The sequence below is a fragment of the Mytilus californianus genome, unplaced genomic scaffold (assembly GCF_021869535.1).
Source record: "Mytilus californianus isolate M0D057914Y unplaced genomic scaffold, xbMytCali1.0.p SCAF_4, whole genome shotgun sequence".
Lineage (NCBI taxonomy): Eukaryota > Metazoa > Mollusca > Bivalvia > Mytilida > Mytilidae > Mytilus > Mytilus californianus.
In genome coordinates, this window is record NW_026262690.1 from 124,165,874 (window position 1) to 124,189,995 (window position 24,122).

General features: G+C 32.9%; 1 protein-coding gene across 1 annotated transcript; it reads left to right on the plus strand.

Moving 5' to 3' along the window:
* Positions 1-592: 592 nt before the first annotated feature.
* LOC127739318 (WD repeat-containing protein 20-like) lies at positions 593-16,899 on the plus strand. The gene is made up of 5 exons (XM_052250987.1): positions 593-854; positions 2,173-2,355; positions 8,289-9,524; positions 11,464-11,503; positions 12,145-16,899. The coding sequence occupies exons 1-5, from the start codon at positions 606-608 to the stop codon at positions 12,165-12,167; spliced, it is 1,731 nt and encodes a 576-aa protein (XP_052106947.1). The 5' UTR covers positions 593-605; the 3' UTR covers positions 12,168-16,899.
* The last annotated feature ends 7,223 nt before the right edge of the window (positions 16,900-24,122 follow it).

Below are 24,122 nucleotides of genomic sequence, written 5' to 3' on the forward strand. Positions count from 1 at the left end.
GTCATCCATCAAAGATTTCAATCTAATATCCGCAAACACTCATTCTATGTTAGAATTGCTAAAACCTGGAATAAACTACCAGATAAAATCAATAAAACCCCATCTATAAATACCTTTAAGAACCGATTAGATAAATGTTGGTCTGACGAAGAGCTATATTACAATGACTAGAATGAGCAGAAATATCCGGAAATCACGGACAAAACAATATTAGAAATGACTCAAATTATGAGTCTGGTGAAGAGGAACCTTAGGGATCCTGTACTGGAGATCAACTATAAGTAAGTAAGTAAAACCTTTAGCTGAGCTCATCATTTATCTCGAACTAAAATACAACATTGCATTGTAATAACTCACACGAAGGATTACATATCAGGCTTAAGCTCAGATGAAGATATGATAAGGTGGGTTGATAATCTGTAAATGGACTGGACTGGTCATCTAAAAATAAGAAAATCGGGTTAAATGCGTCTTCTGGGACTCGTTTAATCATCAAGTGAACATGTAAACAAACCCACGTGTTATTGTTTACCTATTTCACGGAAGTTTACATGACGCATGCGTATTTATCTTATCCGGGCACCTGTCGGAAACTCAATTTCAATATGGCGTCCCAAAGTGAGGGCGGAGGAAAAGATGACATTAAAACTCACTTTGTAACCCGGGAAGGGACGTACAAATTGATGCCACTGTCAGAATATTCAAAACCTACCCGAGTTCCCTATAATGGTCAAACTAACACTCCATCCAGAGTGTCATTCATTAATGTAAACGATGGTTCTCCGTCGCCAGATAGGATATGTTTCAACGTTGGCAGGGAATTGTATTTTTATGTTTATAAGGGCGTAAAAAAGGTATATTTTGCCAATTTATGTTACAGAATATATAAGCAACTTGCACAAAATATATAGGTATTTCACAATCACAAAACACGACTTCAGACATTGTCAATTTTGCACCAGACTTAAAATAAATACATAGGTATTTACACATTATGATGAAACCGGTATTTTAAGTTTAATTCCGTTGAGGTTGCGATACTATGCTGTAAACTTTCTGTTGCAATAATTATGATTATTAACCCCTGTCTGCAGCAATAATCAAACAATTAACTGCACAGTGTGCATTGCCATGTTTTATTATGATGAATATACCAATTTCAGGTTTGTCTGCCATAGAAGGAAATAATATGTTTTCCTGTAGTGCTAAGCATCACAACAGGAAACATTTGACATCGAACTGCAAAAGTGTATTGGTCTAGTAGAATGCAGGGTTCATATTTATTTTTGCATAAATATGTTATCATATGCATTTAATTTGTTGTTTGATGTTTACATGCATGACATGGTTAAACAGCCACCAATCTTCAAACCAAATTTTCTATAAGTATGTTTCTGGTCTAGTAATTATAAGTCAAATTATTATACATGCAATTTATACTAACACAGAGACCTAGTTAAAAATTTTAAGTTTATCAATATATTATCTCCCAATTTGCTTTTTCCTAGTAAAAATATGAAATAACATTTACAGTAGCAAATACTTTTACGCCATAATATCCTATGACAATTTTCCCACCAAATTACCCCATTTCAACCGGGCAGTTCATTCATAAAATCTTATTAGAATGTATTGTATTAACATCTAGCAATGACTACATGTCCAAGACTAGTTCTATTGTGACTATATAAAGTATTTTTGAGATTGTTTTCTTATTCTGTTTTTTTTTAATAACAAATTAGCTCAGACAATGGTTACTTAATCAGATCAATTACCAATTGTAATTTGGAATGTGATTTTGTGAAATGATTTATTTGTTAACATGTTCAATATTCAGTGATTATGATAAACTTGGATACTACATGTACAAATGATGTAGAAAAACCAAAAAAATTGCCAGACCCAACCAATTTTTGCTAAACATCATGTCAGACCTATAGCTAAGGAACTAATGTATATTGCTTAATTAAAAAAATGAGATGTGGGGAAAACATCAATAAAACAGCAACCCCCCCAAAAAAAACCCACAACAGACACCAAGAGGTCATCAGACAATTTTAAAGTTACACGTATGTCAAAATCTTCTTGTTGAAATTGGAAAAAATCTTGTGTTATGGTATACAATCATGAAAGTTATGAACAAACATTTAAGATTTTCTTTTTTTCTTTCAGGCTGCAGATCTGACAAAACCAATAGACAAGAGATTATATAAAGGGACATTTCCGACATGTCATGATTTTAATAGAATGATAATATCCAGTGAGAGTGTTAGATTGTTAGTAGGCTTTACTGCAGGACAGCTACAGCTTATTGATCCTATAAAGAAAGAACTGGGAAAACTTTACAATGAAGAAGTTTGTATAATTAAGCTTTTAAAAGTCTAGTCTGAAAGAGTGTGGGGGGGGGGGGGGGGGGTGTGATGATGTTATGCCCTGTGTTTTGACAGTGCACATGCCTCCTTGCTTTTACTATGACTTGATTATAAGTGTTTCTCTCCACCTTTTGCAGTTCAATCAAAATTCTTACACAATTTGTTTGATGAAATCAACCTGTTCAAAGAATCAGAAATTTTAACCAACTGCAAAGTGATAAAATAAAGCATGAAATCTAAGTCATGAATTATATTCTAGTCTTCAATCATGATAATGTTAAAGAGTGGCCATTGTTGAAAATGCACATAGATCAAACTGAGCCTCTAGTTTAGGATTTGCTGGGGCAGTGGTACATCAGAGTGCACTTCATGTTTAAAACAATGAATTGTTGTCTCTAAGCCAAACTAAATCAATAGTGTGTTTCCGGTTTCCCGACTCTACCTCCTGTTCCGACACCGACCCTAAACATTTTATTTAACAAAAATTCAAATAAAAATTCAAAATCCAGATTATTTGACTGTCCGGAATCCGTTTATTTGTTTAGAATACTATAGATCTTCAAAATGTTTGTTAATAAGGACCAATAGGATAAGTAAAGCATTTCAAGGACAAAGATTTTAAATAAACAAGCATGGCTTTTCGACAACCGTGTAGCGTATTAACTTTCAAATATGCGAAATGTGATCACATGGACGCAAAATATGACATCAATTCCGAATAATTACGATATAATGAATCTATGTAAAGAACATCATACATTTTGTCATATTGGACCTATAGATTAAAAAAAATACGAAGTTGACGCATTTTGCTCAACTTCTTTGAACAGGCAGTCAGGGGTACTACTTGTACAAGTAATTCTTATTTACTTGAAGAAGTAGATATTCATATACTTATATAAGTAAATTTGTAGGATACTTATACAAGTGTATTTTATTTACTTGTATAGATAAAAAAAAATTGGGCTTAGTTATGTCCCTTAGACATTCAGATTTTTTACTTATACAAGTAAAAAAGTCATCCTATCTTCTTTTCTTGAATTCTTAGGACTTCTTTGCTCTAATAGAATTTTTGATTGTCTGTTCTTTGCAGATGTCTTTGCTAATCATTTAAGTGTAATTTCATGGACAATGAAAATCTCATTTGTCTGTTATCTTCAGAACACTGCTCATTTACAAGCCCCCAAGGGGCAATTTTTGAAGGCTTTGCGCAAATACTTAAGATCTTTGCGCAATCAGTTTCTTTGTTGAATTAATGAGATGAAACATTGAACTCTAATAAAAAATTATGAGCTAACCTGAGAAAAATTGTTAAAGGCATGTTTTTACATTTCAAAACTTGAGAATTTTTGTGGGATTGTAAAAAAAATTTACTTATACAAGTAAATTTTTGAGAAAATTAAGGGGAGATTATTCAAACATTATAATTAAGGATGTTCGCTACTCTGTTTCAAAATAACAAGCTTTTTAAAAGACTATTATAAATTGATAGTATATAAATAAAGGAACTGAAAAAGCAGAAAAAAATGTAGGGTCCGTGTACTTGTTTTAGAGATATAAGCCATTGAAAATTTGGCGGGAAATAATTCTCTCTAGACTTTTCTTACATTTAACATTGGCACCCTTTTTCTTTTAAAATTTATGAAAAAATAACAAGGATTTGATAAGATTTTCAAATATGGCTTTTTAAACTATTTGTAATAAAATTATAAAAAGAAAAGTAGGGGTTAGCGGGGAAATTTTTTTAATGACACTACATGGATAAAACCAGAGGATTTCGAATATCTGGCAATAATTTCAAACCCAATAGGAGCGAACATCCTTAACTTATATAAGTTTATTTTATTTACTTCTTCAAGTAAATAAAGATTACTTGTACAAGTAGTACCCATGACTGACAGGTACAAGCAAGATTTTTTAAATATTTGTATATAATGAATAGTGTATTCAGTATATATACATATATAAACAAAATCTCATCTTTTACCTGTGCTTCTTTGGACCAAAAGTCAGAATCGTTCCCAGTTTGACAGACTATCTGTCGGTTAAATTACTGACAAACATTTTTAAAGTAAAATGAATTCAATTTACTGCTAAAATCAATCCTGGTTATCCAGCATTTGTTGTAAAAAAACGCTTTTACGAATGTTACAGTGTTTTCCCTAGGCTATTCAAGCATTGCGGTACCGCTACGCATAAATTTCAACCGCCATGCTTTCATCATTGCCGCAATGCATCCCGCTATGTGTGAAAATAATAACTGTGTAAAATATTTATTATCGATATTTTGAAAGTGAAGTGACAAGTGACAACACTCCACAGGTGTTTTAAACTCATCCGACTCATAATTGGATGCATCACGTCGCGCGTGCCGGGATTTTATAACCTTCTTGATTAGTTGCATGGTTGTATACATTTACACATCGAGACTTCGGTTACATAATAGAAGTTGCCAGTTAGCTGATAAATAAATAGTAAGATTAATCTCCAATGCATATCTTTCTGTGCCAAATAAAAAGTTTTAACATTTTCCCAGTATAAATTTCACTAAAAAACGGGAGTTTGACATCGTTATTTTACTGTGATCATTAAAAAGTAGAAATTTAAAATTTAGTATAGTCTCTGGTATCATAAAATAAAACTAACGTAACTTCACCGAGAATGAACAAAATCTTTTTTTTAAATAAAGTTTCGCAGTTTTTTCATCAGCTATATCAATGTATATTTACATCGATGAACTATTTTTTGATTGGTCACAACAATCAGTTATTTTTAGATTAGTCGCTGTTGATTGATTATATCAAAGAATACACATCACCGCAACCGTGCCGAGAAAAAGACGTGTCTTATGAAATGATGGAAAAACTTTCAAAACATACGTAGTTATTTACGGAAATATTGTTTTTAATATAATAAACTAGTGTTGTTCTATCTTTAATTCAATGGGTCACATAGCGGATTCATTTGCCGTTTTTTACACAAGTGGGGCTAAATTATTTTTTCTTTCACTTCGGCAAGATAGGATTTTTACAATTATGAAGCGTTATAAATAAATCGGACAGGAATGTATTTAAAAATTGTCATGAAATAAAATGTCAGTTAGCTTCCAAACAGGTAATTGCCAAATATGTCATCTGTATCAAAAGATCAATGTAGGATAAAAATACTTCAATCAAATAGTTTGGGGGTGGGGGTTAAAATTGCTGCAAGTTTTGTTTATCCAAAATCGACTTTACATATATCCATATTGGTCAATCAATTAATCAATTTTTCCCAAAGTAAGTTAAGGGGGGGGGGGGGGGGGGGGGGGGGTCAGTGAAAAAACTATGTGAATTAACTTTTTTTTATCCTACAATGAACTTTTGATGTCGTCCCTAACGCAAATAAACTTTTTTATTATTGTTCCCTGTAAAATCTCTGTGAAGCAATGAAGACATTCAAAGTTTCATTTAACAACTTGCTGTTACTGCTGAAACCATTCTATCAGCAAATTGAGGACACTGTTAGTGAAAGAATGTAACGACATGACATTTAGGCAGACAATGAACAAAGTTGCCAGTCTTAGAACTTTGTATCCATGTCTGTCTAAGTATGCAGCAATTGGTCTTGTTTTGCCAGTTTCAACAGCTGATTGTGAAAGGTGTTTTTCATGTTTAAACAGAGTTAAAACACCTTTGAGAAACAGACTATGCCAAAAAGTGCTGAATTGCTTAATGCATATATCAATTGAAGGACCAAAGGAGGAAGATTTTGATTTTGAAAAATGTGTGGTGAACTTTGGAAAGTTGAAACGGAGAAAGATATCAACAAAATAATGTGTACATGACATTAATTTGTAAATAACTAGTGCAGACTGGATTATTTTTATTATTGTTTATAAGGTCTTTCATTAATTCCTCTCATCTGTAATAAATACTTTAAAGTTCCATGACTTACCTATAATAAAACAATTAGATTGGTATATGGCTTTAAACATATAAATTATGTAGTGTTCCTAATTCTGAAAAAGAATCATCGCGCGCCGTGTTGCAAATCCACCATGGACCCACCATGCATGAAAAATTTTCTAGGGAAGACACTGATGTTATGCAGAATTGTGCTCAGGACGCAACATAAAAGGCTGTTATTGCTTTTAAGTTAATGACGGCAAGGGGGCAGACAATGTGGAACGAGAAGGAGGAAAAGAAGCTTTCTCTAGTAGGCAGTCGATGGTGTATAATTCATATACATTTATAAATGAATCTGCCCTAGCACCATGTCTACTTTTATTCTTTTATACTCTGATTTCCCATAACAATTTATACAAGAAATTGAAAAAAAATCATGTCATATCTATATCTGCAATTTATTTGACCAGTAGCTATAGATTAAGATGAAGATTTCACATTCTCACTCTTCTCAAAACCTGGAGTTTTAATCATAGGCACTTGTCTCAGTAAAAAAAATTTCCTATATACATGTACCTTAATATAACACGTGTTATATTAAGGTATATAGGAATTTTTTTTTTCTGAAAATAGGAAACACACTATTAATTTATTTTGGCCTATGTCATTATATTTATTCATTAATTCCTTTTGCCAGTATAAAATAAATCATATATCATTAGACAATGATAAGATTCCTCATTTATTTTACTCCACGATTATGTAGGCTTTTATTAAGGTACAATTCCCCTGTAACACAAACGAAAGCTTTCTTTCCATCAACCCTCCATTTTCAGCAATGTACTTTGTAAAATTAGCAAAATAGATAAATGAATTTTTGATCATCGGCAGGTGCTTTCTGATGATATATACCTTACCTGTATTTGTCTTGTTATTTTGTGAACTAGGACATTCAACATCTGACTAAAGCATGTTGGTCTAGTACAATTAGGTTCATAATCATATAGCATTAATATGTTCTCAACCTGAATATGCTTTTAAATTGCCACTGATAAAAGTTTAACAGCTGTCCATCATCATTTATTGGTCTGGTTATATCATTTTATTACCCCTTCAGGGTCAAGTAAGATCATTTTTGGCATGGGATAAAAAGTAGCAGCAGATATATCACCAGCAGCTGTATTTTGTAGTCAGAGGAATTTAAAAAAAGTGTATATATATTTTGCTACATTGGCAATAACCAGATTGATCCCTGATAGTGATAAATGTACATTGCATTAAAGGGGCATTAGCTGTCAATCAAATTCATGTTCACCGATTTGACTCAAATTCTCATATTTGATTTATAAACATGTAAAACATTTATCCAAACTATAAAAAGTCTTAAATAAACAGTTTACAGGGCATGTGCTAGATAATATGTAACTTTGTTTCGTGTGTATTTTAGTCTTGACGCCATCTAATTAACTATCGAGTTGACCTCCGAAGACCTCAGATAGTCATATAAGCGATATAAACATAACTATAGATATAAATAGACAATGAAATCGCGCAATTGGATTTTTCTAGGTCTGTTTAATTTCATATTGTAGATTAAAAAATATATGTTAATCATCGTTTTTACCTGTATAAGAATGATTTTTTGTGGATCTGTGGATCGAATCAGTCAATCAAATGATTTACCTTTGTTTCACTTTCAATGTTGACATTCTTTTCCTTTATAAAATAACTGAACACGCACAATGCATGCGTTATCCATCTCTAGCTAAGGGGTTAAATTGAAGTTCACATGAATACGGATTCAATGAGGTCAATTATAATCATCAATGTTTCTTAGCTTTATTTGACAAAATTGAACCATACTGGCTGCTTAAACATTTGTTAAAGCGAATTATTATTTCACTATTTCACTTTCATTAATGATTGAACAAAAAAAATCCTACTTTAGATTTTTTATATATCTCGTAGCTAGTGCCCCTTTAAGTTTCTATGATATAATATTTAGTATATATTTGTCGTTTTTTTTCAGCGATTAATAGACAAAACCAAAGTTACGTGTATAAAATGGATCCCAGGATCAACCAATCAATTCATAGTATCACATTCTAGTGGCCAGATGTATATTTATAATGAAGAATTGCCGTGTGGCCCCACCCCTCCTCATTATCAACCGTTTAAACAAGGAGACAGTTTCTCAGTGTTCACATGTAAAACAAAAAGTACAAGAAATCCATTGTACAGATGGATGGTAGGACATGGACCAATTAATGAATTTGCATTCTCCCCATGTTCTCAGTATCTGGCTGTTGTGGGACAAGATGGCTATTTACGTGTTTTTAATTACAATTCCATGGAATTAGTAGGATCAATGAAAAGTTACTTTGGTGGTTTATTATGTGTGTGCTGGTCACCAGATAGTAAATACATAGTAGTAGGAGGGGAAGACGATTTAGTAACAGTTTGGTCTTTTGTTGAAAAACGAGTTGTTTGTAGAGGTCAAGGACACAGATCATGGATAGGGGTTGTTGCATTTGACCCTTATACATCAGTGTTTAGTGAAGAAGAGAGTGACTCTTCAGACAAAAAGACTGGGTCCAGTAATCATGAAAATGTTGTGAATGGTAGCCTACAATCCAATAGAAATTCGTTAGAATGTCAGTCAACGTCATCATCATCGAATATCACTACATATCGATTTGGGTCAGTGGGACAAGATACAATGCTATGTTTATGGGATATTACAGAAGACATTATCAAACAACCATATGGGCGCTCACGGACAAGTATTCTGGTCACACCAAACGCTTCACATACATTACCTAGATGTAATAGTTTACCGCAGTCCCAAAAATCCAATTCAGTAGCAAGTGACCTTACTTTAGATGGGAATGCACATCCTGTGGCTAATCATACATCTAGTTTAAGTACAAAATTTGCAACATTAACTTTAGCAGATAGAAAAGAAAGCCAGGAAAGGAAGGAACATAAAAGAAATTTTAGTTTAGCAAGTCGAAGTGTAGATAAAAACAGTATATTAAGATCTAATCATGTAAAACCTGTAGACGATTCAATTAAACTCTTAGGCACATTAGCTTGTCCTCGATTAGAGGAAGCACCCATTTTAGAACCTTTAGTGTGTAAACGAATAGCATCAGAAAGATTAACTGAACTTATATTTCGAGAAGAATGTATAGTCACTGCTTGTCAGGAAGGATTAGTTTATACATGGGCTCGACCTGGTTGGACGTGTCCACAGGGGTATGCGGTAGGTACCACACTCTAATTTCCAGTCAATACCATTGCAGAAACATTGTTTATTATGTAAAGAGTGTATATACATTTGCACTTTTGTACATGAATATAGATACTAAGTTAGATGTGTTAAGTTCTGGAATATAGGAGAAGGTACATGTATAACATTGTACCCCTTTGAATTAAAACAATCAAAAGTTATAAATTTATCAAATTACATCTTACAAAAATTGTTAGATGTTCATAACTGATCATACAAAATTAGTCATGTAAGTGTGACAGATAAAAATAATAATATTTTTGAATTTCGTGCTGCACACATTTGTAGTTTATTTATTATAAAATATTAAAGGAAATAGGGTATGATTGCCAAGAAATAGGGTATGATTGCCAATGAGACAGGGTATGATTGCCAAGAAATAGGATATGATTGCCAAGAAATAGGGTATGATTGCCAATGAGACAGGGTATGATTGCCAAGAAATAGGGTATGATTGCCAAGAAATAGGGTATGATTGCCAATGAAATAGGGTATGATTGCCATGGAGACAGGGTATGATTGCCAATGAGATAGGGTATGATTGCCAATGAGATAGGGTATGATTGCCAAGAAATAGGGTATGATTGCCAATGAAATAGGGTATGATTGCCAAGAAATAGGGTATGATTGCCAATGAAATAGGGTATGATTGCCAAGAAATAGGGTATGATTGCCATGAAATAGGGTATGATTGCCAATGAAATAGGGTATGATTGCCATGAAATAGGGTATGATTGCCATGAAATAGGGTATGATTGCCAAGAAATAGGGTATGATTGCCAAGAAATAGGGTATGATTGCCAAGAAATAGGGTATGATTGCCAAGAAATAGGGTATGATTGCCATGAAATAGGGTATGATTGCCAAGAAATAGGGTATGATTGCCAAGGAGACAGGATATGATTGCCAAGGAGACAGGGTATGATTGCCAATGAGACAGCTATCCTCCAGAGACAAACTGCTGTAGATGTTAGCTTATAACATGTATAAAGATAGTGTTACTGTTTTAGAGAGCTTTAGTTACTTTTATGTGAAACAAAAACCTACCTTTTTTGCAATAGCAGCTTTACATAGTTAGCTAAAGGCTGACACATGAGTAAAAGACATTTTAAATTTTTACTTTCATTTTTTCCATCAGCATTTCACAATAAACTTTTAGCAGCCATAGGCCTGACATTCATGTTTTGGAAAATTTTATATGGATTCTTTTGACCTAAAGGAGAAAATCTTACAATCTTGAGGTGTTGAGCCTGATGCAGAGCATTAAGTAGATATAAGAAGATGTGGTATGAGTGCCAATGAGACAACTCTCCATCCAAGTCAAAATTTATTAAAAGTAAACCATTATAGGTCAAAGTATGGTCTTCAACACGGAGCCTTGGCTCACACCGAACAGCAAGCTATAAAGGGCCCCAAAAATTACTAGTGTAAAACCATTCAAACGGGAAAACCAAGGACTTGTTTCATAAGCACATGTATAATATTATAAGCTTTGGCTATTGGGCCTGTGCATGTGGCACAGTGTTAAGACAGGTTTCATAAGTACATGTATAATTTTACAAGCTTGAGCTGGCAGGCTTGTGACAGAAAAGAAAACCAATCTTCATTAATAAAATTATGAAAATGAAAATATTAACATGATTAATGTACAATGATGTAAGGTTTAAAAAACATGAAAAAACAAAAATATTTACTTTTCATAATTTTCATAATTTTAAACATTTACCCAAGTTTACAGTAACTATTGGTTAATGAATGTTAACATTGAGGTACCCACAGTTACATGAAAAAATTTTTTTTTAATTTGGTTAAAAAGCTTCTCTCCCCCCTTCAATATACAATACATGTAATGATGTACATACATGTTCATTTTAAGACTATATACATGTAGCTGTTACTATTTTTTTTTCAGAATACAATGCAGCACACAGTTGTTAGTCCACAAGTTGGAGGTACTGTTGTTTAATTGTAAATAAAATTTTATGTAAGTCCTGCAGATGGACTTGTTCTTCAACTTGAAAATTGTGAACTAGTACGTTAAAATCAAGCTCAGCATGTCAGTCTAGTTCAAAGCAGGATTAATATTCATTTTGCATTAACATATTCAGGATGTATGCATTTAATTGAACGCTGGATGTTGAATAGCCATCCATCATCATCCCCTTCAAAGCTGATCAGGATAAATATAGTATGTCTTACCCTTGAGGGGGAAAACATAATCTTAAATATTGTATATATCTTAATTACATCACATAAGTTTTTGAAAATAAAAATGAACAGTCCACCTTGGAATTTTAATGAAACTTGACAAACGGTATGAAATTCTTAATTCATGGCTCAGCTAGCGCTTTACCCATGAAATCGATGAAAATGAGTATGAAGCAAGAAATCAGGAATCTATAGTAATTATTAAAAAAATTTATTACTGGTACTCTACAAAAGTATTTCGTTATTAAATTTAAAAAGATTTTATAACCATATAGTTTTTCTGGAAAAGTAATGCATGTTTTATTATTATGAAAAGCAAGCTATTGTACATTGTTTATGGCATGGTTTAAAAAAACTTTCTAATGGTTTCAATATTTATTTTCAGAAGTTTACCAAATGCAGTTTTAACACAGAGAAGATGTCTCCTGTGGACCCTGAGTCGAACCCTACAAAATGTGCAATGTTTCTCCACAAACCAATGGAATAAGTGCTAAGAGGGGAGACAATCTTTCTGACTGTGATACATGGGTTATGTCCCTTCTTGATGTGATTTAACTGTGATCTTGTGCTACCTTGTTACAGCTGATTATTTGTCACTGATTGTTTGTGTGTATAAGTGTTTGAGTGTGTATTATACATGAGCTTTGTGTGAGAATGGATGCTTATGCGTCAAAGGGCACATTTGCTATGAGTATAATTAACAATAATGTTTTATATTATTAAGAATTGCATATATGGGTTACAGAAATTTATTTAAAGCACTTAAGAGCTTTTAGTTGAATTTTTTTTTTTTTTAACGAAAAAGTTCAACTTCTAAATCTAAATATAATTGTTACGTATATTCCCCTTGTTGTAGTCCAATTTGGTCATGGTCCCATGCACTTACAATATATAACAAGCAATTAATTGTTTAGACATATGATATACTATCTTTACAAATCATCTGTGGCTATCTGATAGTGCTTATGTGTCTTTTTTTATTAAACAGTTTGAAAAATTTTTGTTAGGTGTGTATTTTTTCTGACTGGACATATCATTTCATGCAGGAGCTGCACTGGCCTAAAAGAATTGTCGCCAGAAATCTAAATTTTTGTAACCAATTTCAAAACATTTGGATCAAGCCCACTATGCTCATATTGGACATAGCTCACACTTTTTTTCCTAAATTTTAGTCGGTTCTTTCATATTAGTTAAATTATTAAAAAAATTATTATAGGTTTATTGTTCCTCATCATGACTATTAGTCATTTTAAAAGCCTTCCAAACTTAGATTTATGTCACTTGGTCTCTTGTGGACAGTTATCTCATTGGAAATCCTACCACATCTTCTTGATTTTTTCTTAAATAGCAATCTTAACAATACACTTATGTTTGTTAACGTTAAAAACTAAAGTGGTACATTTTAAACAATAAACTGCAAAACTTTTATTCCATTTTAAAAATGTAATTAAACATGTACATCGTGTAGATTTATTCTGATGATTGCTAACTATTATTTTTGAAAGATATGTATATAAGACCATCATATTATGCATTTGTCAGATAAAAGTAATAAATTTACTGAGAGGGTCATATATGTATAGACAATTGACCTGATGACCAGCAGGTGCACTTTGGGGAAAGCAGCTAATTATTTGTGTATTGGTCAGTTAGGGCCCATCCACTTGTATGAAAGTTTACTTGATTTAGGAGACAGAGCCTTAAATTGATGAACAATAAGTATTTATTTTTTTATTTTGACCTTTCTATACATGTAAAGCTCTTGATTCATGAAGAAAACTTTAAAATTCTGTGTGATTTTTTTCTGGACCAGAAATGTTGTCAGACATGAAAATCTTTTGATAGATAGAATATAAATTGCAATTGGTGATATTGGTGAAGCCCAGTGCAACTCTTCATGAACCTGTGTGCAATAGTCAAGTGTTTAAATTCCATTCACTATGAAAGCTCCAATAATGTAACTGGTTTTGGCCAACAGAGAGAGAAAAGATTTATTCAAGTTTTTGTAATATTGATTTTTGGAATCAGTTTGGACTCACCTCTGCATAAGTTATTTTTGGACTTGTCTGATAAATACCCTAGCGAGAAGGAGGCTTGCCTTTTAAGTCATAAAATTTAAGTTTTTGATACAAGTAGTTTTCAAAATTTTCATTTAAGAGTGGAATCTGGATTAATCAGATTTAATTTCAGAACTTATTACCAATTCTCTCTCCTGTCTGTTCCATTTTCCATTAAATCAATACTTTAAAAATATAGAGACCAAGCATGAAACAGTTTCTTTACATGAATAAAAATGGGACCAAACTTAAATATGATGCCTGCTAGGTTTTACTTGGAAGGCACATATAGGTTTTTAGAGTTTTCCCAAATATGTATATTTGTAATTCAGAATGTCCAGAATTTAAAATTAAAATCATTGATGGGCTCTTTTGTTTTCTGTAATACAAAACTATTGGTTGACCCAACAACATTTAAAAAATAATTGGAAGTAAATGATCAGATATAACAAAAATTTTTCTTTCATTATAACAAATGCGTAATATTTCTGTAATAACTCTATTCAGTAATTCATTTATCGTTACACATAGAGCTCCTAATACATAACTCAATGATTTGAAGGTCACAGCTTTTCTTCTTTTTACAAAATCAATATAAGTGTTGAAATAAAAATCTATTTTTTATGGATAAAAACTTCAGATATCTGACTAACATAAAGTCTTCACAGTAGGCAGGAAATATCAGAACTACAAAAAATAAATGTGTTTCAAGTGATAAAGCTGAAATTGAAATCTTGGTTGAGTAAAGGAAAGTTTGAAATTTGGCCTAAGAAATATACATGTATAACTAATAGATGTCTCCTTTCCCCTTCAATTTTTTTACAGGATTTCTGTTGCAACATTTCATGATTTCTTCTGAAATATTCTACCTAATTCATAACTTAGTTTACAACAAAGAGATTTGAATCTCTTCTATTTTGAAAATATTTATGTCAATTTCAAAAAACATTAATATTGTAATTGACAATTGATTCAAACTATCTTGTTTTCCTTACTAAGGACACATTCATTCTTTAGTGTCTAGTTTCTGCACATTTTTCTCCAAAAAACTGTAAATTGAAATACATTAGAGAGTTGAAGGTGTACAAATTGATGAAGTCCACTTAATCAAGGTTGTTCATTTCTTCATTTTTTAAGCTATATAATATGGATATTTTTTGACACTTTTTAACAAGAAATTAGTTAAAATAGGTTTCTTAAAAAGAAGTAGTAAATGTAAATCTCTTTGATTTCTATTATTAGCTTTATATTTTGAAGATATATTGATAAGAGTTTTTGTATTGCCTAATCAGAGTCGGTGTTCTATCAAGAAAGACAATTATAATATAGAAATTTACGTTAGATCTGATATTTATCTTAGATTATTCTCATTAGTTTTATAAACAGAAGCATTTTTCTCCTCATCTTGGTAGAGGATAAGTTAAGACATAATATTTCCATTTTCATAGCATGATATTCATTATTACAGGATGAAAAGTCATTTTTTTCTAGACTATTCATGTGTTTACTGGGCCGATTAGCTCACAAACTTCTTATGTGTAAAGTTTATATGAGTTTACGGAAAGGTTTACACATCAAGAACCTCCAGAAAAATAATTTGTTTAATCCTAATTATTCTCAACCCAAATATTTTTTAGTTTGTTCTTTTAATTTCAACTCCCTTTGAACCACTGGATTCCATTCACGTGTATGGTGCATGAATACATCACAATGATATTGAGATGGTGGTTCATATATTTTGCAAAAGTATTTTCTGACACGTCTATCAAATTGTAAACCAAGGAAAAACATTTTACAGACCCAATAACATTCACGTATTTGTATATAAGCAAATTATATAAGAATTATTTCAAAGTATTTACAAATTATAAGTCTTGGATAATTAATGGACAGAAACGGAGAAGTAAAAAATCTGTTATTCACAGGGGAGATAATTTAGATTGTCTCCCTTTTAAGCTATAGGACGAAGAAAGAAGCAATTCAGTGTTTCCTAGTAGTAAATTTAAATCAGGGTAAATAACTCTCTTATATTTCCCCATTGCATTTTGGGAAAGGTGGTTATTTTGAGAAAAAATAGCAAATACTTAAATTGGGTATTAGAAATTTCTTTGTTTTACTTAATATATGTTCAAAAAAATGTTAGAAAGACCTTTGAAATTTTGGAGACACAAATATCAACAGCTTTGACATTTATATGTATCTTTATTTTAAAAAACCTTTCTATGGTTACAATTTTCAAAATGCCTTCCTTGAATACAAAGTAAATTCACACACCTGACATTCTTTGGAACCAACTTTTGGAGTTGACAGATAGTAATTTCACATCTCAAAATGCTATTCCCTGAATGAAGTTCAGTAGATACAATCGGCTGTAAATTTTCTGCGATATTTGAAAATTAATTATAACCTTGGGATTAATTTTTGTAGGAACTAAGTTTTTGAATTTTGAAATTCCATACTACTTGATATAATTTACACTTTGACATGTTGTTATTTTTTTAAGTTCCATGATAAGTTCCATAATGAATAAGTCCATTCATTGAAACTGTTGCACAAACACCAACACAGTCAAAATAAATTTTATAAGTATCTACATTTTCAATAGCTAGAACTTTTGCTAATTAACAATGCAGTGAAAGGTGGGCATTATGTCAAATGGTGCATGTTAATTTGTCAAATATTATAAACTGTGACTGTATATTCTGAAATTAATGTATGCAAATATATTTATTGTGGTTTAAGATCAGAGGGTCTATTAATGCAATTAAAAGAAATTCTTCATACAAAGAATTCAGAATGTAAGAAGCTCTCTCAAATCAATATTCATATACACATGCCATCTCATTTTCGCCCCCAAAAAAATCTAAATTTACAGAAGGTGGAATTACTTCTTTTTTAATCAATTTATGATTTTCATTTTTCATCATAGACCAAAAGATAAGCTGTTTTTAATGAAGAAAGATTTTTTAAATTTTTGTTGAGATTGTTGAAGATTGTATGTATGAGATACATGCCTTGAATACTTAACTTTGTATTTTGAAAGGCTTGTAATAGTTTATATTATAAAACACTTTTAAAACCTACTTGTGTTATGCTTTTTGTTTTGTTAGGTTTCTGTCATTCATATATACCCCACATTTCCTATTATTCATAGTTGTGATCTTTTTTTATGCACCAGCAGTAGGCAATGGGGGCATTAAAAGAGGGACGAAAGATACCAGAGGGACAGTCAAAGTCATAGATCGAAAACAAACTGACAACGCCATGGCCAAAAATAAAAAGACAAACAGACAAATAATAGTACAGATGACACAACATAGAAAACTAAAGACTAAGCAACACGAACCCCACCAAAAACTGGGGGTGATCTCAGGTGCTCCGAAAGGGTAAGCAGATCCTGCTCCACATGTGGCACCTGTCGTGTTGCTTATGTTATTACAAATCCGGTAAGTAGTCTAATTCGGTAGGTCACCTTCGTGAAAAGGGAAGGATATTATAGTTACGACATAAGGAACATATCCGATATCATCTGTGAAACGATTATTCCATAACGGTCAACCAACTCGTGATGGTGTCCGTAAAATTTACGAAAGGATGATTTCAACTTCACCATTTGGAACTCTTCCATGTGAGCAGCAATCCTCTATCAAGGGTTACCCTTGACTGTCCATCTTTCCGTCTGTCCCATTTTCGTTTCTGCACTCTTAACTTAAGTTTGCCTCATGCAAATTCTATGAAAATCATACACCATGCTAAGAACCAAAACTAGCAGACAGATTTCGATTTTGGGCAGTGAGTCACTTATCGTTTTAGAGTTATGCCCCTTTTTAATTTGGAAAATTGCAATTGTTTCGTTTCCCCACTTTAACCTAAGTTTGATGGAACTCATACACAATGCTTAGAACGAACTAGCAGATAGAGTTCCAATTTGGGTTGTGAGTCATGTACTGTTCTAGAGTTATGCCCCTTTTAACATGGGCAATTGCAAAGCTTGAGATGTGTGTTTAAAGTAGTCTCAGGTTTCCAGAATGTTTTATTAGCATTGTCAGATTAAAGCATCTCATTAACACTGACTTAAAGTTTCATAGCAGACAACACCTGTTTCATGTATAAAGTAGAATATTAATGTTATTTTAAAACTATTTATAGTTCAGAAACAAATGTGAACTCTCTGAAATATCTTGTTCTCCTTAAGGATTAAAACTAAATTTTATATAAAAGTAAGGAGATGTGGTATGATTGCCAATGAGACAACTATCCACCAGAGTTCAAATGACAGGCATAAGCAATAATAGGTTACACTTTGTAAATACAGCTGTTTCACAAACCACGCCTCTTTTGGGGAGATATATAATATTCATAGATTTTTGTTCTGTTTACGTACTGGTTCCCAGATTTGATCTCTGTTTCATATCATTGAGACATAACTTAGGAATGTTACCAGTATAAATATACATGGAAGCGGCAAAAATTGAATTCTGAGGAAGACCCAAAGTGAAGGGAGGGGCAGTACAGAATTTTAGTATAAGTTTAAACACTTAAAAGTTCAGGGTATATAAATGTAGAAAATATGCCGCACAGCCCTATATTTTGACCTTTGAATAAATTAGTAGTGCATATCAACGTTCCAATCTAGGATATATATTTTTCTTCCGAAACTTCATAGTAAAAGTGGCACAGTTTTAGCCGTAAAGGGATTTCCTATGGGAAATTGCATTGTCTATATTTACAGAAGGTATATAGGTTCGTTTGTATTAGGATGAAGGTATTGTTACTAGTTTCACATCAATGGTCTGTGAAATGCAGATCAAAGGTTCGAAGAACCCTGACTGAAGGACATGAAAATGCCCAATCATTCTGTATATCAAACTAAGTTAATAACTTAATATTGACCATTGAACCATAAAAAATACACACGACTTTTTACTTATAGTTTCTGAAAACTAGACCATATCAATACTTAATTGCTGATCAGTGAACCATGAAAATGGTATGAGTGCCAATGAAACAACTCTCCATCCAAGTCACAATTTGTAAAAAGTAAACCATTTATATAGGTCAAAGTACGGCCTTCAACACGGAGCCTTGGCTCACACCGAACAGCAAGCTATGTACACCAAAATAATCATTCCATATACCAAATATAATTTACTACTTGTAGAAAAAAAGCACACAATCCGAGATTTGCTCAATGAACCACGAAAATCAAATCGAGGTCAGATGAATTCTGTCGTACTCTTACAACCGTTCTTTGTGTTCTACAAGGATCACCAGTTTTTTGCCTTTCATATGATACATAAATTACCAAAATATACATAGTTTGAGATTTGCACCTATGCATCTACATCTATCTACATAATACTTCTTAACTTCAATATGTTGAAGATTACAAGAAGGCACATACATGGGAAAAAGTTTTAAAATCTGAACATATTTACAATAATTTCAAAACATTTTTTTGAATTTTTTTTTTTTGCATATAGATAAAAACATGATCTTGATCTAGCAATATATATGTGATTTTGCACCAGACTTAAAGGCTTCCAAGTCTGGGCTACAGGCTACTTGGTATGGTAAGGAATTCCACAACCTTATTGTTCTGGGAAAAAAATTAATATAAATGGTAATTTGTGGGAGAGAATGTCTGTACAAATTTATGTTCTCTTGATGGTATTAGGTATTGGTTATTTGAGATGGATACTAATTGGTGTTGAATTTTGTATAGCATGGTGACTGATGCGAGATTTCTTCTTTGTTGTTGTGTCGGCCAGCTTAGATGTTCAAGCATGGCTGCATGTTACACTGCTTTGGTAGCTGTATTGATTTAGTGTATTCCTGGCAGCTCTTCTCTGTGTCATTTCAATTTTATGTACTTGTTGTTTCTGCCAAGGGTCCCAGACAACACTACAATATTCAATTTTTGGTCTGACATATGTTTTGTAAGCAAGTTCTATTTGATGTGTGACTGTCAATTATCACTTTTTCAGATCTGTGAGATAACCATGCCTCTATCCAGTCTATATTTTATTATTTATTCCCATGCGTTTTAGTTTTAAAATCAGTCTTTGAGAGTCCACTTTATCAAACGCTTTTGAAAAGTCCATGACAACTACGTTAGTTTGTTTACCGTTTGCATATAATCAAGAATTTGTTGTGTGAATGTTAGTAGTTGTGTTTCACAGCTAACTTTTGATCTGAACCCATGCTGCAGTGGGTAAAGTAAATCATAATTATCTAGATGTTTCATTATAGATGATACAATTATGTGTTCTAATGATTTACTAAAAATACAGGTTAGGGAGATGGGCCTATAATTTTCAGGTTTAGATTTTGCTCCTTTTTTGAATACTGGTGTAACCATGGCCTCTCTCTAAACTTTTATTCTCTTGTTTTGATTTGACAAAGGCATAAACTATCGTTATTTTAGTTGTATGTTTGGTCGGGTCAACAACAGCATGATGTGGTATGTTATGTTTGATTCCAGTTTCATTACTACCATGGTTTGAAACCTTTTCGATGATGCCCTTTCTGCACTGGTCTTGAATAATATCATCATACTTGACTAAAAGGTCAGGATTATTCTTCCTCATTTTCTGAATAAGGGACTTTAGTCTTCCGTATGCAAGTTCCCTATTGAACAGCGGTATACCACTGTTGCCTTTATTCAGGACGTTCTGGTTATTTTTCTTTCCATGACCAGGTTACTTGATATCTTCCATTTTCCATTTTTAGTGAGGTGATAAAGTTACTCAAAGTATTTTCATCGTCTGATGTATATGGACAGTCTTTTATTCCAATAGTTTCCAAGTTCCAGAAATCTTTTTGAAACATACAAAAATGCAACTGCAGTAAATATTATAGAAAATGTTTATGTAATCACTGGAGAAGACTTGGCAGAGAATGCAGTTACTTTATATAAAGAGGCCAAACAAATATTCAGTGCTGCATCCATGATCTTAAGAGAATGGGCATCCAATTCACAGGAATTTTGGAAATGCATTCCCAAGGAAGACCAGGCAAATAGAGAAAAATTAAAATTTCTTGGGTTAACTTGGACAATAAAAGATGATACATTAGCAGTTAACATGCAGTGCAAGAAATGATGACATGTTTCCGGTCACCAAAAGAGAAGTATGACAAAGAGTGGCTTCTGTTTTGGTCCATTTGGATTCTTCACTCCTGTGACTTTTTAAAAGAACCAAGCTTTTCCCCAAAATGTTGTGGAACAAGAAAATGGAAAGGGATGAACAACTGACAAATGAAGATATCCAGTTATGGAAAGAAATATCTTCTGATTTAGATGAAATTGCACACTATCATATTTCTAGAGCTATTGGACTAACAGGTAAAGTTACGTTCAGATTACTATGCGTTTGCGATGCTTCAACCAAAGCCTATGTGCTGTTTATTTACATCAACTGAGTGAAAACAACTTATGTCAAATTGGTTTACTTTTTTTCTAAGAAACGTTTGGTACCGAATAAGAAAATAACTTTACCTAGACTTGAGTTATTAGCAGTTGCAGTTGTCATTGGTGTCCGGTGCATTCACTTTGTTAAGGAGCAATTAAAAATTCCAGTCTGTGAGACGATTCTGTGGACAGATTCTCAATGTGTTTTACACTGGATAGGAACTGAAAAACCTCTAAATTGGATAAAGGAAATAAGACAGCAGAAAGGTATCTTAAGTATTACATAAAGCAAAATTGCTGGCTGGGGAGAGTCCTGACGGAGAAACTGACAGTTTTGGAAATTTGAAATCTAATGTTAGGTATTTGTTTGACATTGGTTGCAGCAGATTTTCCTCATTTGCCGCTTAATTAGAGTGTCAGCTTAGATAGTTAGATTTGTTAAACGGTTAAAGAAAGAGACGCTATCTGGTCCTCCAACAGCAACAGAGCTGGTACATGCAAAGTTAATGTAGATAAAATTTGTCCAAAATCAATGTTTTGGTGATGTGATGACTGCAATTAAAGAAAATAAAAGACCCTACTTATTAAAGAAAAGGGGCGAAAGATACCAGAGGGACAGTCAAACTCATAGATCGAAAACAAACTGACAACGCCATGGCCAAAAATAAAAAGACAAACAGACAAATAATAGTACAGATGACACAACATAGAAAACTAAAGACTAAGCAACACGAACCCCACCAAAAACTGGGGGTGATCTCAGGTGCTCCGGAAGGGTAAGCAGATCCTGCTCCACATGTGGCACCCGTCGTGTTGCTTATGTTATTACAAATCCGGTAAATAGTCTAATTCGGTAAGTCACATTCGTGAAAAGGGAAGGGTATTGTAGTTACGACATAAGGAACATATCCGATATCATCTGTGAAACGGTTATTCCATAACGGTCAACCAACTCGTGATGGCGTCCGTAAAATTTACGAAGGGATGATTTCAACTTCACCATTTGGAACTCTTGGCTTAATAGCTTCCTTGTGAGCAGCAATCCTCTATCAAGGAAATCATGATAGGAAACACAAGCCCGGGAATATCGTATCAATTGGGAGATATATACTCCGTATGCAGGCGCTGCTGGAATGTTGCTACATAGAAATGGAAAGTTCACAATTGGGAAGCTGAAATCATCTCTTTTGTCGTAAAGTTTTGTTTTCAACCGACCCTCAGTGTCAATTTCTAGATGTAAGTCAAGATATGAGGCAGACTTAACTGTATCTGTAGTATCCTTTATCTCTAGTTCGATGGGATAGATTCGTTCAACATAGTCACCAAATTTTGTATTATTTAGTGAGAGAACATCATCTATATAGCGGAACGTAGAGTTAAAGGATATTGCTAACTTCTTATCTTTCTTCCTAAGAAGTTCCTGTATGAAGTCAGCCTCATAATAATAAAGAAACAAGTCGGCAAGAAGAGGGGCACAATTGGTTCCCATTGGAATTCCGACAGTCTGTTGAAAAACATGTCCTCCAAACGTATTAAGTCAGTTAGAGCTCATTTTAGACCAGGAAAATGTAATAAGATGTATTGGTAGATTAGGAGCTGCTCAACTGTCAGAAATAAGGGGCAAAAACGCCCACATTACTTCCAAAGAAAAAACAAAGTAACCGAACTGTTAATTGAAAACATGCACCGAAAATATTTTCATGTTGGTGTCTCACAAACTTTATCAACAATGCGTCAAACGATTCCACAACGACGATCAGAAGTGAAAAGAGTTTTGAGAAAATGTAAAATCTGCAAACGGTGTGAAGGTGGACCATATAAAATGCCATTAATGTCTCCACTACCAAAGAAACGAGTGAACGAGTCAGCCCCATTAACATATACAGGAATGGACTATTTTGGACCACTTTTTGTGAAATCAGACACTGGAAGCAAAAAAAGTATGGGTTTGTTCATATACATGTCTAGTGGTTTCTCTGTCCTATATGTTCTCCCATCATTTGTATTGTAGTCCTGTCATGTAATGTTGTCATTTTAATGTTATATTTAAAACATTGCCATAAAAGCGGGAGGTTTGGCTAGCCACAAAACCAGGTTCAACCCACCATTTTTTTCTTAAAATGTCCTGTACTAAGTCAGGAAAATGGCCATTGTTATATTATAGTTCGTTTCTGTGTGTGTTACATTTTAATGTTGTGTTTCTGTTGTGTCGTAGTTCTCCTCTTAAATTTGATGTGTTTCCCATCAGTTTTAGTTTGTAACACGGATTTGTTTTTTCTCAATCGATTTATGAATTTCGAACAGCGGTATACTACTGTTGTCTTTATTTAGAGGCATCCATTTTGAATTATGCAAGATATGTCAGCAGAACAATTCTTACTAAGCTTTCAAAGATTCATAGCTCGCTGGGGGAACCCAAAGCAAATAATTTCAGATAACGGATCCCAGTTCAAATTAGCTAGCAATACCTTAGAAGAGGCTTGGAATGGTGTAAAAGTCGATTCACATGTGCAAACTTACATGGCAAATGAAGGAATTCAATTAGTGGCAATTCATTGTTGAGTTAGCACCTTGGATGGGTGGATTTTATGAACGATTAATTGGTATTGTTAAATTGTAAAAATGATGTTTACCGAAAACAGTTGGAAGTTATGTCTTACATATGAACAATTTAGAACTCTCCGAATAGCTGAATCTGAAGCAGTTGTGAATTCTAGACCACTTGTATATGTTGGAGATGACATAAATTCCAATATAATTCTTACACCAGCACATTTTCTAACTCTGGATCCCAAAACAGGCTTTCCAGATCATGCATAAAGAAGATGATTCCACAGATCCAGAATATTTACCGCAAATCAGTAGTGCTAAAAAATTATTATTGGTATGGAAGAA

What these genes read in the sequence shown, in the direction of transcription:
- LOC127739318 (XM_052250987.1), top strand. Translation starts at nt 606, where the DNA reads ATGGCGTCCCAAAGTGAGGGCGGAGGAAAAGATGACATTAAAACTCAC. An exon ending in GAAAACTTTACAATGAAGAA is followed by an intron (nt 2,356 to 8,288) that starts GTTTGTATAATT and finishes GTTTTTTTTCAG; the next exon opens with CGATTAATAGACAAAACCAA. An exon ending in TGTTAGTCCACAAGTTGGAG is followed by an intron (nt 11,504 to 12,144) that starts GTACTGTTGTTT and finishes ATTTATTTTCAG; the next exon opens with AAGTTTACCAAATGCAGTTT.